This window comes from Helianthus annuus, chromosome 8 (genome assembly GCF_002127325.2).
Source record: "Helianthus annuus cultivar XRQ/B chromosome 8, HanXRQr2.0-SUNRISE, whole genome shotgun sequence".
Taxonomy (NCBI): domain Eukaryota; kingdom Viridiplantae; phylum Streptophyta; class Magnoliopsida; order Asterales; family Asteraceae; genus Helianthus; species Helianthus annuus.
In genome coordinates, this window is record NC_035440.2 from 6,280,726 (window position 1) to 6,297,616 (window position 16,891).

Sequence of the window (16,891 nt, forward strand, 5' to 3'; positions counted from 1 at the left end):
CTCATTACAAATCCGCAAGGACCACAATGTTTGTAAAACCAATAGAAATATGTTGATATTGATGAGGGTTAGTTGGTGGAGTGCATTATAGTATAACGATCTGTAAAAATACACGTACCATATATAGCGTTTATCATACACCGTACATGAAAGAATCAATCTAAGAGCATTCACATCCAGTCCATCATATGTAGTGTGTGGGGTTTTTAAAATGTAAAGAGTATAAAAAGTGGTTGTGAGTGGAGGAGAGAGAAAATATTACTGTTCATCTGTATATTTGGGGGGACACTGTTCACCCACTATAATTTTTTAATATATATTGAAAGTGGTTGTGAGTGAAAGAGAGAGAAAAATGTAATATATATTGAAAAGGAGAGAGAAAAAGTATTTGTTTTTAGTGGAAATATATTGATATAGGAGTTGTTTTTAGTGAAATGTATGTATATTTTTAGTGGATTGGATGTGAATGCTCTAATTTCATTTCTTTTCTCTTCAAGGAAAGCTTAAGAGGACGTATGTTTTCTGTCTATAATACATTAATACCTTTTATGTTTCCAAAGTTACCCATCCTTTTCGCATTAGGGGACTTAAAAAGACCGTTTTAAGGGGTAAATATAACTTTCCATCAGAAAACATAAATCCAACTAAAAGATATGTTACAAAGTTAAAATAAGACGAAATAAAGACAACATCAGGTTATCGGAGAAAGGCTTTAACAGCTTAACCCGTAGCCCACAAGTTCTGCTTTTTCTAGATATGAATAAATACAATTATCCACTACAAATTACATTAAGTTTTCATCCATGGAATCATCTCCATATGGATAGATTACCCTCAATTCACCACAAACTTCATCTGCAAACATATAGAGGTACATTCGCAAACATCTAAATAAACGAATACCACAACGATCAAGACGCTCCACCCCTTCAAGTCAGAAACCGAGCAAAAGAATTTCTTGCAAGTCCATCATCACGAGTTTCAAACTCTTTCAAATTTTCGTCAACTGGTCTACCTACGAGTCTATCCAAGACATTCATCCACTCACTCATGTCTTTGCCATGTAGAAAAGAGCCCAAACTTATAAGTGCCGATGGATGCCCACCAAATTTAGAAACTATCTCTCGTGAAACCTCCTCGAAATCTTGTGCAGGTTTACTGTTCCCAAATGCACGCCTACTAAACAGTTCAATGGCCTCTTCATCATCTAACATCCTGACATTATGCGCTAGAGAACTGCGAGCAGTCACCAGATCTTGGTTTCTAGTGGTGAATATTATTCGACTCCCATTACCAAACCAGTCGTCTGATCCAACTAACATCTCTAGGTGGTCAGCGTGGTCTACATCGTCAAGGACAATTAGAACACTATTTCGACATAATCTTTTCTCCATCGTGTATATTCCTTGTTCAAGGCTCGTTAACGTCACTTTTAATTTCAGAACATTTGAGAGAATTTCTTCTTGTAACATTTTCAAGCCATGGGTTCTTGACCTAGCTCTAACATTTTTAACGTAGCAAGAACCTTCAAATTCATGACTTATTTCATCATAAATAGAAGATGCAAGAGTAGACTTACCACTACCCCACATCCCACTTATTCCAACCTTGTGAACACCACCTGTACCGACTTCTAGAAGTGATTTCAACTCTTGCATACGGGCCTCTATACCAATTAGGTCTGTATTGGCACTTGTTTCAGCACTTGCTTCGGGATTTTGCATCAAGCCAAGCAATTCATTTGAAATCCTCCCAACCAGTCGTTGGATATGTTCCGATTCATTCCTACACATTGCATAAATTAGATAATCAGCCCACATTTACAAAAAAAACAAGAAGCATATATTCCATAAAGTACTTAACATACACTTCAGTTCTTCACTATCACTCAAATGTGTAAAGTACCTTCTCCCTAAAACAAAGTGCATCCTAGACTTTACATTAGAACTGAACTTAGATGAAAACTTTAATAATGCGAGTACTTTATCAAATCCCGAACATGTCATACTTTTAGCTTATTATTTTTTTAAACTAATGTGATATTGAAAGAACAATTATGATCCAGATACAAAATAGATTCCATTGATAAGTTATGAAGAAAATATGATATTATAATAGACTAGCTTAACGTGCGTATGAATATAATCAACTCGTGAATTACCAGCATTTTATTTATATCTATTTGAAGAAATGAAAGAAGAAAACTACCCGTTGGCGACATCCCATCCAGCGTCCAAATGAGCAAGGTCAGCTACCTTTACAAGTGCTTCTCTCCAAGATTCAACTCTGTCATTAGAATTTTTGTTTAACTCATGCATGGCAAGTGCTTCTCCATAATACCTTGTTTGTGATCTCACTTCCAAGGGTTCCACACCATAGAATATAGGTATAACGATTTGCCCTTCCTCATCCTTAGTTCTCATAATCGCTGCAAGTTCACTCAAGCACCGAGCAGAACACGCATAAGTTGGTGAGAATACAATGATGGCTACCCGTGATACTTCAATAGTTTTACGGAGGGATCTTTGAATGGTTCCTCGCCGAGGAAGTTCTCCATCGTCCATATAAGTGATGACTTGTCGACGTACAAGAGCCGAGTAGAGATTATCCACAAATGTCTTGCATGTATCATCTGTAGGTCCCTGTTTCGCGGAGGATTACGAACCTAAACCTTGTTATACAAACCTACTAGCGAGTGCGGAATCCAAGCTAGCAAGCAAACCGAGTTAGTAGCAAGTAGAGAAACAAACACACGAGTTCACCGATTAACACAACTTGTATTAATGCAATGAGGGTTCGGTTACAAGCTCAATGTTTACAGAAATGTTCTATAAACTCTCTCTCAGTGTGTGTGTGAGTTCTGGACAGAATGCTCTCAACACTCTCTATCTCTCGGATGTGCAAATGACAGAACTAACTCACACTCAACACATGCATGGGTATATATACCCAGCTCAGCAGGTCTTGGTCGAAGGATCCGAAAGATGGTCCGAAGGATCATCTTTCGGATACAATGCTTTCGAAGGATTAGCAATGACCTCGAAGGATCATCCTTCGAGGACCATCAGTCGAAGCATATCTTTCGAGGTGATCGAAGGATCTACATTATCCTTCGATCACTCATCCTTCGAGCCAGACAACTTTCAACAAGTTTACTTACTGTTGACTGAGTCAAACCAGGAGGACGGTTGACTTGGTCAACTTACATGACTTACAAGGACATCGTTTACATCGTGACCGAATACAGACAAAGTACAGACACAAGTGCACCAACAAACTCCCCCTTGGCTGTAGCTTTGTCTTTATCTTCTATAGTTGTAGACTCGTCTTGAACTTCGACGGTCTTTGGTCTTCGAGTTCTCAAACTCTGATGTCCTTTCACGTCTTCAGTGTCGGAGGATCTTCAAAGTCTTCACGTCTTGAAGGCAGAGAGTGTATCAACAAACTACCCGTATCATGTAGGAAGTGTGTTGACAAACTCCCCCTTAACATAAGCTCCCCCTTGAGTTATGCTCGTGAAAAGACTTTATCTTTATGAAGTGAGATCCTTGTGGTGTTGGTGATGGCCAGCGGCAACTTGATCATCTTCATCTTTTGATTGCCTTCTCGTGGTGTCTTCATTCCAAAGCTTGTCATCGACCATGTTCTCCTAGCCTTTAGAATCTGCACATGCAAGAAATCTAAATGCATAATGAGAACAACTGCTTGGAATATAGTATAAACAAATGACACTCGAATGACCATGTCACAATCAAACACCGTCCGACAGTTTGAAAGTTTAATAAATTTATCAATTTTAAATTCTAACTTTCAAAATCTGCAAATTTTTGACCGTTTATGAAGATTTAGTCAATTCGGTTTTCAGTCAGGTTTCAGGTAACGAAGACTCGAGCTCCAACATCGTACGATCGAAAATAAAGTAGAAAGAAAATCTTTTTGGCTTTTATAAAGTTTATATAAAAACAAGCCTAAAATCTTTTTGGTATTTTTGAAAGTAAAAGACAACAATTTAAAATCCTTTGAGTGTTATCAAACGACATCACCGCTAATGTCGTGCTGATATGCACCAAACGACGAAACTGTTTAAAAGAAATAATAAAAGTTAAGCAGTAAATAAATAAATATATACAAACATTCTTTTTGCGAGTTTCGAGGGTAAGAGAATCATATCAGTGTACGGTCATGCCAAAACACTCTTGTTGTTCAGTTAGTTAACATTAAGATAAGCATCCTATAACAATTATCGGTATTGTTGTCCACTTAAGCTCAACTTATCAGATGTAATCATGGCGAGGGGATACGTTAAGGTATGATTTATACTTACCGACCGGTGTTCATCCACATCACGACACATTCCCGTATCAAGGTATGCACGAGAGTTCATCTTACCGGTGAGTATACCGATTATCATCTGTTTGACCGTATAAATTGTGAGATACTCACTTATTTTGATTTGAAAACAAGCCCTATGTGATATAATCACTTATTGATGAGGAACTTGATTTTCGTATGCATGAGGGCACAGGTGCAAGTCCGTGAACAGGTCAGTACTTCCGTACAGCAGAGAGACGAACTTGACACCCGGATAAATGTGATATATTTATCACTTATTTGTTTTGGACATGTGATTGTTTATCACTTATTGAGGTCGAATGTAGTATGTAAATATGTACACGTATGTATAGTATCATGGAAGATCTAGACTTGCGTCCCCGTTATTTTTCGGTAAAAGATACAACCATGATACCCAGATGATAAGCAGCATAAAGACCGAATATCTCAGAACCTCGGCAATCTATCAAACGAAATTTCGGTACTAAGACCATATGCCAATGAATGGTTCCCACCTGATCTTCAGTCGATTAAGATTTATATCACCCTGCACACTTTAAAATGATTGTGAGCCTACCAATACATCTTATATAGAGCTGCTTATCGTTTTTCATTTAAGGTTTAAAGAGGTTTGGATAGACCACTGATGTACTATCATTTTCTCTTTTGCTCACCAGGAAACTCATTTTTGTTTTTCTAATGTTTTTGTGGTTTTGAATTTTTCGATGTTTTTGGATTTTCTGATTTTTGGATTTACTCCCCCTAAAATCAACAAACTAAGATAAATTTAAAAACACACAAAGATATTTACAAAAATGATTTTCCGATGTTGGTTTTACTCTTGCTTGACCTTAATGCCGTTTACCAATAATAAAAAGTCAAATCTTGATTTGTCAAATGCTTTGGTAAATAAGTCGGCACGTTGGTCATCGGTGTGGACCTTAACAACATCGATTAGCCTTTTCTCAAAGCAATCACGTATGAAGTGATATTTGATTTCGATGTGTTTGGTCTTTGAATGCTGCACAGGATTTCTAGTGATATCTAAAGCAGCAGAATTATCAACGTAAATAGGAGTAGTTAGAAATTCAAAACCGTAGTCCCGCATTTGTTGTTGGATCCAAAGAACTTGAGAGCAACAACTTGAGGCAGCAATGTATTCAGCTTCGCATGTTGATGTAGCTACACACGTCTGCTTCTTGCATTGCCATGTGACTAGGCGATTTCCTAAAAACTGACATCCAGCCGTTGTGGACTTGCCGTCGATTTTGCATCCGCCAAAATCAGAATCACTGAAAGCTACCAATTCAAAGTTATTATCCCTAGGGTACCACAGACCGGTGTCGGGGTACGCCTTCAAATAACGAAAGATCCTTTTAACAGCAGCAAGATGTGAGGCCTTCGGGTTAACTTGATATCTGGCAAGCAGGCACGTCGGGTACATTATGTCTGGCCTTGATGCTGTGAGGTACATAAGAGATCCGATCATAGCGCGATAGATTGAAGGGCTAACAGCTTCTCCCTTCAAGTCTGGAGTAATTCCGTGATTAGTTGGCAATGGGGTACCAATGGGTGTTGCATCAGACATCTGGAACCGGCTCAAGATGTCACCAACATATTTAGTCTGATGGATGAATATCCCAGACTCCGTTTGTTGCACTTGTAGGCCCAAGAAGAAGGTCATTTCCCCCATAGCACTCATCTCGAATTTATCCTGCATGATGCGCTCGAATTCCCTACACAAGACATCATTAGTAGAACCAAAAATAATGTCATCAACGTATACCTGTACCAGAAGAAGATCTCCATCTTGTTCTTTGATGAAAAGAGTACAGTCGATAAGACCTCTACGAAAACCGTTCTCCAGCAGATAGTGTGATAAGGTTGCATACCAAGCTCGTGGTGCTTGATGAAGACCATAAAGAGCTTTGTTGAGCAACCAAACCCGATCGGGATGGATAGGATCTTCAAAACCTGGAGGCTGTTCGACGTACACCTCTTCTTCAACCACACCGTGTAAAAATGCACTTTTCACGTCCATCTGATAGACCTTGAATCCTTTGAAGGACGCATAGGCTAGAAAGATTCGAATTGCTTCGAGACGTGCAACAGGTGCATAGACTTCGTTGTAGTCGATTCCCTCAATCTGACGAAAACCTTGAACGACTAAACGAGCTTTGTTTCGGATAACAACTCCGCGGTCATCCTTTTTGCATTTGAAAACCCAACGGGTACCAATCTTCTTGTATCCAGCAGGTTTCTCTACTAGCTTCCAGACACCCAGCTTCTGGAATTGTTGCAGTTCTTCCTGCATTGCTTCAACCCAAGCATTATCTTTCAAGGCTTCTTTCCACGTTCTTGGTTCTTCTTGTGAGACATAACACGCGAAGGACCAATCGTTTTGTTGCCCGGATTCTCGAATAGCTGCATACAAGCCTGCATTGTTGTTGTTTCGCAACATGTTTCTTGTTTGTACGCCACTTTGCACATTTCCAATGATGTTTTGTTGAGGATGGGTATTATGAATCCTTGTTTCTGGATTATCTGGAACTGGAACATTTATACCCAGGTTGTTAAGATTAAGATCAACAACCAATTCAAGACCCGGAATTGACGAAGAGGATGATGCAGTAGTCTCAGCTGTTCTATGTGTATCCACTGGAGGAGTACCCTCTGAAGTACCATGAACTGCTGTTGTAGGAGCTTCTTGATCTGCATCTAGAAATTCATCATCCTCTGAAGATTCGTTCAATTCGTTTGCATCATGAAAATCCTCATTGTTGAGAGTATTGTTGTTCACCGAAGAAGATGGTTCTTGATTAACAAGAATTGGACGAACCACCGGTGAAACTGTTGCATTGTCACTCTCGAAAAACATCCTAGCCGCAGCATTTTCTTCAACGGCTTCAACATTGATCGAATTGAAGAAGTCATCGTACTCAAACATCCAAGGTTGACCCGGATTTTTGACTGGCAAGGTGTGCCTTTGTACTCTGACCTCAGACCATTCCTCGACCCTTTTAGTCTCTAGATTCCAGACTCGTAAGTTAGGGGTGGCATACCCAAGAAAGTATCCATCAATTGCTCTTGCCCCAAACTTTCCATTAGGATCGATGATTGTGCATGGAGCTCCAAACGGTTCTAGATAAGATAAATCTGGTTTCCGTTTTTGAAGAAGCTCAAAGCAGGTCTTGTTGTGTCTTTTGACTGTAAGGACTCTGTTCAATGTATAGCATGCAGAGGCCACAGCTTCAGTCCAGAATGGAATGGGTAGCTGCGACTCTACCAACATTGTCCTAGCAGTCTCGATCAATGTGCGGTTCTTACGTTCAGCGACACCATTCTGTTGAGGAGTATAAGCTGCACTAAACTCATGAAGAATACCCTTTGAAGTGCAGAACTCCGCCATGGAATGATTCTTAAATTCAGTACCATTGTCGCTACGTATCCGCCTAACCTTCAACTTATACAAATTCTCAATCTGAATGATCAAGTTTTTGATAATGCCAAAGGTTTCACTCTTGTGTGCCATGAATGCAACCCAAGAAAATCGTGAATAATCATCAGTAACCACGAGGCAGTATTGATCACCCCGAATACTCTTGTGCTTGACAGGACCGAACAAATCCATGTGCAAACGTTCAAGAGGAACTGCCACTGTGTTGATCTTCTTTGTAGGGTGCTTCTTCTTTGTTTGCTTTCCTTTCTGGCACGAAACACAGATGTCTTGAAGATGGAAATTTTTGAGGGGAACACCATTCACCAATTCATTTGAAACCAAATGATTCATTTTGCGTAAGTGAATGTGACCCATTCGTCTGTGCCAAGAGATAGTGTCTTTTTCTGTGGCTTTGGACACGAAACAAGTTGCTTGTGCAGACGTAGTAATAGCCTGGCTCATGTCAAGGACGTACAAATCATTTATCCTTGGAGCCGACAAGAGAATCCATTCTTTTGGAATTTTGAAGCCGGGTTTCAGCACGTAACATCCATTAGCATCAAAGTGTACTGAAAATTTCTTGTCACAGATTTGAGAAACACTAAGAAGATTGTGATCAAGTTGTTGCACAAAATTGATCTTGTCAAAGCTGACAATCCCGTTAGATATCATTCCTTCACCCGTTATATATCCACCTTTATCTCCAGCAAAAGCAACATAACCTCCTCTAATAGATTTAACGTCGTAGAGAAGCTTCATGTCGCCTGTCATGTGCCTGGATGCCCCACTATCAACAATCCAGTGACTACTGATAGTTCCTCCTGAAGCACCCTGCACATGAACTCAAATGAATTAGTTGGAGATGGGGACCCAAGCCATTGTGGTCTTGGGTCTCCCATTTTCATCAATGACAATAACTTCTTGTCTTTGATGGTTGGTGAATTGTGATGGTCCCCCTGATTCAGTAACCGTTTTTGGTTTCCAAGTCTGTTTGGTTTCACCAGTGTTTTTCTTTAAAGTTTTAACTTCTTGATTGTTTGAAGTTTTAGAATTTTCTGGTTTTACAACAACAGATTGTTTTTGAACCACATCGGTTTTAATCGCTTTTTCAATCTTTTTGACCTGTTGGCGTTTCTGTTTCTTTTCCCTTTCTTTTACAAGGCGGGGATCTTGTTTTGTGGAAACAGTTGGCTTACGGTCAGTTTTGCCACGGGGATCATCAACCTTTCCTTTTTGTTTATGAAGATATGGGCAGTTTCTAATAATGTGCCCAATGGTTCCACACTCAAAACATGATCTTCGTTCTACAAACCCCGAAGAATCACGTGATCGTCTAGCCGATGATGTTGAACTTTGTGAACCCGAGGTACTAGGTTTTGAACTGCTTGGTTCATTTCTTTTCTCGACAATAGCTTTCTTGACAAAATCTAAGTTAGATTGATTTTCAAACTTTTCAATTTTGTCTGTTCCCGTCGATTTCACAAAGTTAACATTCTTCTTCTTCTTTTGATTCGGCTTCTTTTGCACTGGAGCCGGTGCTTTACCTTTGGGTTTGGTGTGATTTTGCTGTGTTGGCACTGTTGGCAATTTCTTGTTGCCAAATTTCTTTCGAACTTCAGCCTTTGGGATTGGAGGACACTGTGTGACTGTAACTTTAGGTCCTGCCTTTCCCAAGAACTTACGCGTCGAATTCTCAAAGACTTTGCAGATTAAGGATTGATTAACATTCTTAATGGGAAAATCTTTGTCTGAGTAAATTTTATCATCACCAACTAGAGTGTACAGCAAATTCACACTCTCCGACTCCTTCTCAGACGAGGACTCAGTTGCAACAGTCTTAGCGGGTTTGACAGGGGGATCACATAGAATGTGATTCTCAAGAGGTATGTCCTCATTTTTGGCTACCGCATCAGACTTTGCTGGGACAGTATCATCAGATTCATCATCAGACGAATCAGCATCCTCAATCACCACTGGAGGATCTTGATTCTGTTCAGCACTCACAAATGTATCTGCTGACACATCTGAATCTGAGAATACTTCCTTTTGGTATCCGAGTCCTGCAGCAAACTCCTTAACATCTAGAGGCACAGTAGGTTCAAAGAAAACCCTGTCCTCTTCATCAGGCATGGCGTCATAATTATGTCTCACTGGTGGTGGACACTTCTTGTAGCCTATGCATGTGACATCTCTCTTTTCCTTCTGAACGTCAATGATGTGATCTAACACATAGCTAGAGCTCAAATAACTGTCTAGCTTGAGTTTGATCGCATCACTTTCGGTTTTCACACAAGCCATCTCTTTTTGCATTGTTTCAAGACGAGAGATATACAAATTAATGTCCGTCTGTTTTCTTGAAACCATTTTTGTCAATTCAGTTTTATCTTTCTTTAATGTTTCAATCATTGACTTAAATTCTTTTTCATGGTTTTCATGAAACATGTTGGCTTCTGTGCATTTTGAGAGATCCACAGTCAATTTCTGATTGTGGAGAAAGGTCACATCATATTTTTCTTGCAAAGCGTCATGCTTACTTTGCAAGTCACTCAAATTCTCATTCACAGTAGTATGTTTGTCTTGCAAGTCAAACAAACTAGCTTGTAAAGCATCATGTTTGCCTTGCAACTCAGACATACTTTTCTCCATTTCAGCACATCTAGCATGCAACCTAGCACATTCATCACAATTAACAGCAGTGGGTTCATCGACACATACCTGACTTGATGAACCGTCGACATTAGCCATAAAGGCTGAATGGAGAGAAGACGAAGTATAAGCAGCTTGATCCACCAGAATAGATCTTCTTTGAGTTTCTGCTGCAGCTTCCTCCAAGAGTTCATCAATATCTGCATCGATTGCTGCATTCAATGTCTCACCCACATAATCATCACCAGAATTGGATGATTCTTCATCAGCACTCCTGCTATAACCAGAAGAGTCTTCATCTTCAGACGATTCACCACCACTGGCAGAAGATTCTCTACCACTGGTGTGAACCAACTCTTCCACAATTTTAGCAAAACATGCTGTTTCATCAGGAGCATCACCACCCAACTGGATTGACCAGTCACAACCTTCATCCACCTGAACTGCCAGTGCTCGGTTGGTTTGGTTATTTGCAGGCACCAAAGACCGCTCAGTGTTTCTGTTCTGATTCTGCTGGTTGCCTCGGTTTCTGAAGGGATTTTGATTCCCGTGCTGTGCTGGCTTTGTACATTCCCTTTTAAAGTGGCCCCGTTCACCACAGTTGAAGCACTTAACAGCCTGCTTATCGAACCCATACTTGGTGTCACGCTTACTTTCCAAGCTGGTTCTGCCAGTACTTTCCATCCAATCCTTTGGTCTTCTCACAGCACTCGCAAAGGCCCACTTGATATCCATCAAGTCCATCTCTTCCTTATCAATCTGCCTGTAATCTTCTTGTGTCAGATTAATGTTTCCAATCTGACCTTCTATCAACCCACAGTACGCGCTCACTACAGTGTTAAGCAGCTCCATGTGTTCCTTAGCTACTTCTACACTGATTTTAGAAAAACTTGAAGTGTCAAGCTGTACTGTATTTGACTTTGATTGTTGACCTGCAGCAGATGATGTTCCTCCATAACATGCATATTGTGGTTGTTGAGCAGGAGGAGGAGGAGGTGGTTGTATTGGATTTCCATACAGATCTGTGGTTGGAGGCGGCTTTACAGGAACTTGCACTGGATTGCCATACATATCCGTGCTTGTGACAAACGCCGTTTGAAGTGGAGCATGTGAACCGGCTTTTGCAGATGAAGTAGTGGAGGTGCCATAATACATCTCTGGATTCTGTGGCACTGCAACTCTCTTTGCCTTCAACGTTTCTTCCTGATCCTTGTTCTCCAGAAGCTGCACGAAATCGTTGATATTTGTAGTTTTCAACGTTCCGTTGTACTTCAAGATTTCCAGGAAGTTATTCCATTGAGGAGGCAATGCATCGGCAAACTTCTTTACCACCTCTGTTGGAGTCGTTGTGACTTCAAAATTGGTCAGCTCAGTAAGTAGGTGATAGAAACGGCTTGTCATATCTCCCAAGGATTCCTTATCCATACATGTGAAGCCATCGAATTCTTTCTTCAGTAGATCTCGTCGTAGTTGACGTGTGGCTTCATTACCTACTCCTCTTGTCTTCAATGCATCCCACAGCTTCTTCGTAGTCTTGAAACTGACGAACTGATGATAAATATCCTTGCTCAGTGCTTGAGTAAGAATAGCGTATGCTTTCTTTTCTAAGTCATACGTCTTCTTTTGATCCTCAGGAAGATCGGCAAATGTAGCTGTCGAAGAAGCAGCAACCTCGATAGTTTGATCGAATTCCGTAGTGAACCGCAACCATAACTCTGTATTTTGACCAAGAATATATGTATGGAAACGATCAACCCATCCCGGATATTCATTAAGATGCATCAACTTTGGAGGCCTGTTCAAACTTCCGGTTTCACTTTCGCTTAGAAGAAGACTTTGAATACTCGGAGTTTGATTTGAAACAAACGCCCATTGACCAGCTTGAGTGGCATTTGTTTGTGAGGATGTAGATACCGGAGATTCGGCCCATGATGGAGATTGACTGGTATTCATGTATTTTCCACTGTCTGGAGCCGGACTTCCCCACCAACTCGGATTCATGATAGATAAGCAAAATAAATGCTAAGTAAGAATGATCCGAAAGATAACACAACCGAAAGATCCTGGTCGAAAGATCTGAAATCACAGAAACTTGTTAACAATAAAATGACCACAATCGAAAGATATAACCTTGTTCGAAGGATCAACAGTACTCGAAAGATTACTGTTGACTCTCGAACAATGATCTCGAAAGATTCAAGAGCTCGAAGGATTCTCCTTTGAAAGATCCTTATCTTTCGAGCTAAATCCTTATCTTTCGAACAACAGATCTCGAAGGATTCACCAATACGAAGGATCCTAATCTTTCGGACACTAGTCTTTCGAAAAGATTCCTCTGTCGAAGGATATGTTTCAGACTTCAAAGGATGGGTCGAAGGATATAAATCTTTCGTGCCCTCCTTGATCGAAAGATATCGAAGGATGATCTTTCGATGTCGAAAGATATCTTTCGAGAGGCTCTGACACAACTGACTTTGATGTGATAGGTTGGTGAAAAGGTGATGAGTTGGTGTACCAACTTTCGGCAGAATGGATGGTTCTGCAACAACTTTTCACCAAACTTTTTGACTTTCAAAAATTTTACCAAAATAGGCAAACCATATCCTCAAGTCCAGTTCACCGGAATAATAACCGGAATATGGCCGGAAAAATCAAAGTTTCACAAACACGATTTTTATGTTACCCAAACCGACCCTGAACACTCCCGATAGGTTTAGAACACGTTTTTACTCAATGAAAATGCAAGAAATCAAGTAAAAACAGGTGCAAAACCAAGTGTTTCAACACACCAAAACTTGTAAAAACCCGGTTTTAAACAAGGTAAAGAGCCAAGCTCTGATACCACTTGTAGGTCCCTGTTTCGCGGAGGATTACGAACCTAAACCTTGTTATACAAACCTACTAGCGAGTGCGGAATCCAAGCTAGCAAGCAAACCGAGTTAGTAGCAAGTAGAGAAACAAACACACGAGTTCACCGATTAACACAACTTGTATTAATGCAATGAGGGTTCGGTTACAAGCTCAATGTTTACAGAAATGTTCTATAAACTCTCTCTCAGTGTGTGTGTGAGTTCTGGACAGAATGCTCTCAACACTCTCTATCTCTCGGATGTGCAAATGACAGAACTAACTCACACTCAACACATGCATGGGTATATATACCCAGCTCAGCAGGTCTTGGTCGAAGGATCCGAAAGATGGTCCGAAGGATCATCTTTCGGATACAATGCTTTCGAAGGATTAGCAATGACCTCGAAGGATCATCCTTCGAGGACCATCAGTCGAAGCATATCTTTCGAGGTGATCGAAGGATCTACATTATCCTTCGATCACTCATCCTTCGAGCCAGACAACTTTCAACAAGTTTACTTACTGTTGACTGAGTCAAACCAGGAGGACGGTTGACTTGGTCAACTTACATGACTTACAAGGACATCGTTTACATCGTGACCGAATACAGACAAAGTACAGACACAAGTGCACCAACATCATCTCCTTTAAAACTAATAAAGACATCAAACTTCCATGACCGAAAAGAAGAAGAGGAAGGAATGGACTGAGGGGAGGATGCCAATGGCCTGTTGTACCTCCAAAAATAAATGAAACCAAGTAAATAATTGACTTAACTAAATAATGATTTATATATTACTAGTAAAACATGTTATACTAACCAATATAAAAATTTTCAGTTTTCCTTTAAGATTTGTGCCATGTTTTCCTGTTGTGTCAAAATTTCATATCCCTACTTAGCAAAACCGTATTTTATTTACAATCTGTATGTCAGATATTTATAAGTCTGCACTTATTTTATTTAAATGTTCAAAGCATGAAGGTAAACTGGAATAAATCAGTTTCAGAAAATACCCTGCAGATTTTCCTTGGTGACGAGCAGCAAAGTCACCGTCATCCAACATTGGACCACTTGGTGCCTATGGCACATAAACAAACAGTTTCCACAGATTAGGAAAGGCTCAAACTATCCACACACACTATCTGCCTATTTAGACACCCTTTGCCTCGTATATGCCTCATATAGGCCTATACGAGGTGTATAGGGTTACATCAAATTCAGTGTCTGACTCATGTCAGTTCTGGTTTGACTCATGTCAGTTCTGGTTTGACTCATGTATATAGGCCTATATATACAAGGCGTATAGGACCCCTCGTATAGGTCTCATATATGACCCATGCCCCATATATGCCACGTATAGGCCTATGTGGGGCGTATATAAGTTTTTTTTTTATTTTTTTTAACAAACATTTTATACAATATTAATCGTTTTAGCAAACTTTTATACAAAAACAAGTTTTCTATTTTAAATAAATAAAAATACAAGTACATGATATGATACAACACCTGTATAGGCCTATACGAGACCTAACCACACCTATAGTCCTATGCGAGACCTATACGAGTTATTATAATTAATATGAGTTTTTTTATAATTAATATTAGAGTTACTATAATTAATATGAGTTTTTTATAATTAATATTAGTGTTATTGATATTAATATGAGTTTTTTATAATTAATATTAGAGTTATTATAATTAATATGAGTGTTATTATAATTAATATGAGTTTTTCATAATTAATATTAATGTTATTGATATTAATATAAGTTTTTTTATAATTAATATTAGTGTTATGGATATCAAAAAGAGAAAATTAAAAAAATAAAAATATATGCCTCATATAGGGCTAGACTGGGCGTATAGTGGGGTCCAAAAGACCATTATAGCCCTGTTTTGCCCCCAGTCTAGGCCTAACTCAAGGGTAAAATGGTAATTTGTATTATATACATACGCCTCATACAGGCCTATACCAGGCATATAAGAGAGGCAAAAAAGACCAATTTACCCCCAGTCTAGGCCTAACTCAGGGGTAAAATGGTCTTTTTGTCTATACGCCCCATATAGGCCGATACGAGGCATATAAGACAAAATATGACATAATCAGGGATTCTCTTGGAAATTGAAAAAGGTTATACGTGACGTATAGACCTATACGAGGCGCATACGAGAGTGTGTGAATATGTAGACCCTTAGGCAAACAGAATTTTTTTTAACTTGAATTCGGTTATAATAAAAGCTGAATAGTAAAGGCTTAAAATGTAAATAAATTTGAAGACTTATGCGACATCAGCAGCTTACTAGTTGATTATCAAGAGCTTTCTGTAGTTGTTCCACGACCTTCTTCATTGTTGGACGTTCATTTCCGCTCATCAAACATTGGTAGGCAATGCTTGAAAACGTAACTAATGAAGCTCCGTTTATCTGTTTTTGTAGATCAGGATAGATGATCTCATCTAATGTCTTTCTTCTCCAATGTATTTTTATCAAATTAGTTAAAAACTGACGCTCATCACGGAACGCTCTAACACGGGTAGGCCTTCCACACAAAACTTCAAACAACACAACTCCAAAAGAGTAAACGTCAGACTTTTGTGTGAGTAAACCAGTATTGTAGTAGTCTGGATCGATATATCCAATTGTGCCGCAAACATTGGAGATAAGAAAGGTAGACTGCGTATTCGCAGGGCTAACTCTGGACAACCCAAAATCTGCGATTTTAGCTTTCCAGTTCTCATCTAAAAGAATGTTTGAACTCTTGATGTCACGGTGCAAAATCCTATGTTCAGATCCAACATCATTATGAAGATACTGTAACCCACGCGCAGCATCTAGGCAAATCTGAACAAGTATCCAGGTTAGATCCGTACTCTTTAGATGTTTGTCAAGGCTGCCATTGCTTTCATGCTTATAAACAAGTATCTTCTTCCCGTCTTCATCGCAAAATCCGAGAAGTGATACCATGTTTTCATGTTTATAAACTGAAAGTAAAGCAATCTCTGTTTTAAATTCATGGTCTCCTTGGCCTAGCAAAGGATCCAACATCTTTATGGCCATGTTGCCGTGGTTTACAGATACGCCTTTATATACCTTCCCAAATCCACCCCTTGCAATGAGATTCTGCTCGGAAAATGCGTTAGTTGCATCTGATAATTCTTGCAGAGGAATCTGCAAGTAATTCACTTCTTCAGTGGAAGACATGAATTTTTACTTGAATATGATGTAAATCTTGAATAGAAAAAAGGAAAGGGTACGTAATATCACTTTCTGGTTTTAAATCTGAAGTGAGATGAGAGACACTCTTAATTTATAGGGGGGGGGGGGGGGTGTGAGGTAAAATAAACACAAAAATATCTTTGTTGTATCGGATGTCTATATATGTTGATTGGCTTGAGGTCTGGTTAAAAAGGGTAGTTGCACGGTACCCCTGACCGCGGAAGGGATCTCCCTTCCCAGTTCACCACCCGACAAGGATCCCTGGCGGCAAATACCCATAGCCATCAAAGAGGGGTAAGAAACATGTTTCAAACCCGAGACCTCGAGTGTCCTCGGTCCGGCTTTAAAGCGGGTGTCGGTGGCCACCAAAGTGGCACTAATGGGAATTGAACTTGGGTCTCCATTGG

At 39.6% G+C, this 16,891-nt stretch overlaps 2 protein-coding genes across 2 annotated transcripts; both read right to left on the reverse strand.

Annotated features, from left to right (window-relative positions):
* Positions 1–929: 929 nt before the first annotated feature.
* Positions 930–2,564, reverse strand: LOC110869451 (TMV resistance protein N-like). Its single transcript, XM_022118704.1, has 2 exons — positions 2,209–2,564; positions 930–1,785 (listed from the first exon to the last, which is right to left on the reverse strand). Exons 1-2 carry the CDS (start codon positions 2,562–2,564, stop codon positions 930–932), a joined length of 1,212 nt encoding a protein of 403 aa, XP_021974396.1.
* A 12,993-nt stretch (positions 2,565–15,557) lies between these two features.
* Positions 15,558–16,469, reverse strand: LOC118480906 (putative receptor-like protein kinase At5g39000). Its single transcript, XM_035975889.1, has one exon. It carries the CDS (start codon positions 16,467–16,469, stop codon positions 15,558–15,560), a length of 912 nt encoding a protein of 303 aa, XP_035831782.1.
* Positions 16,470–16,891: the final 422 nt, after the last annotated feature.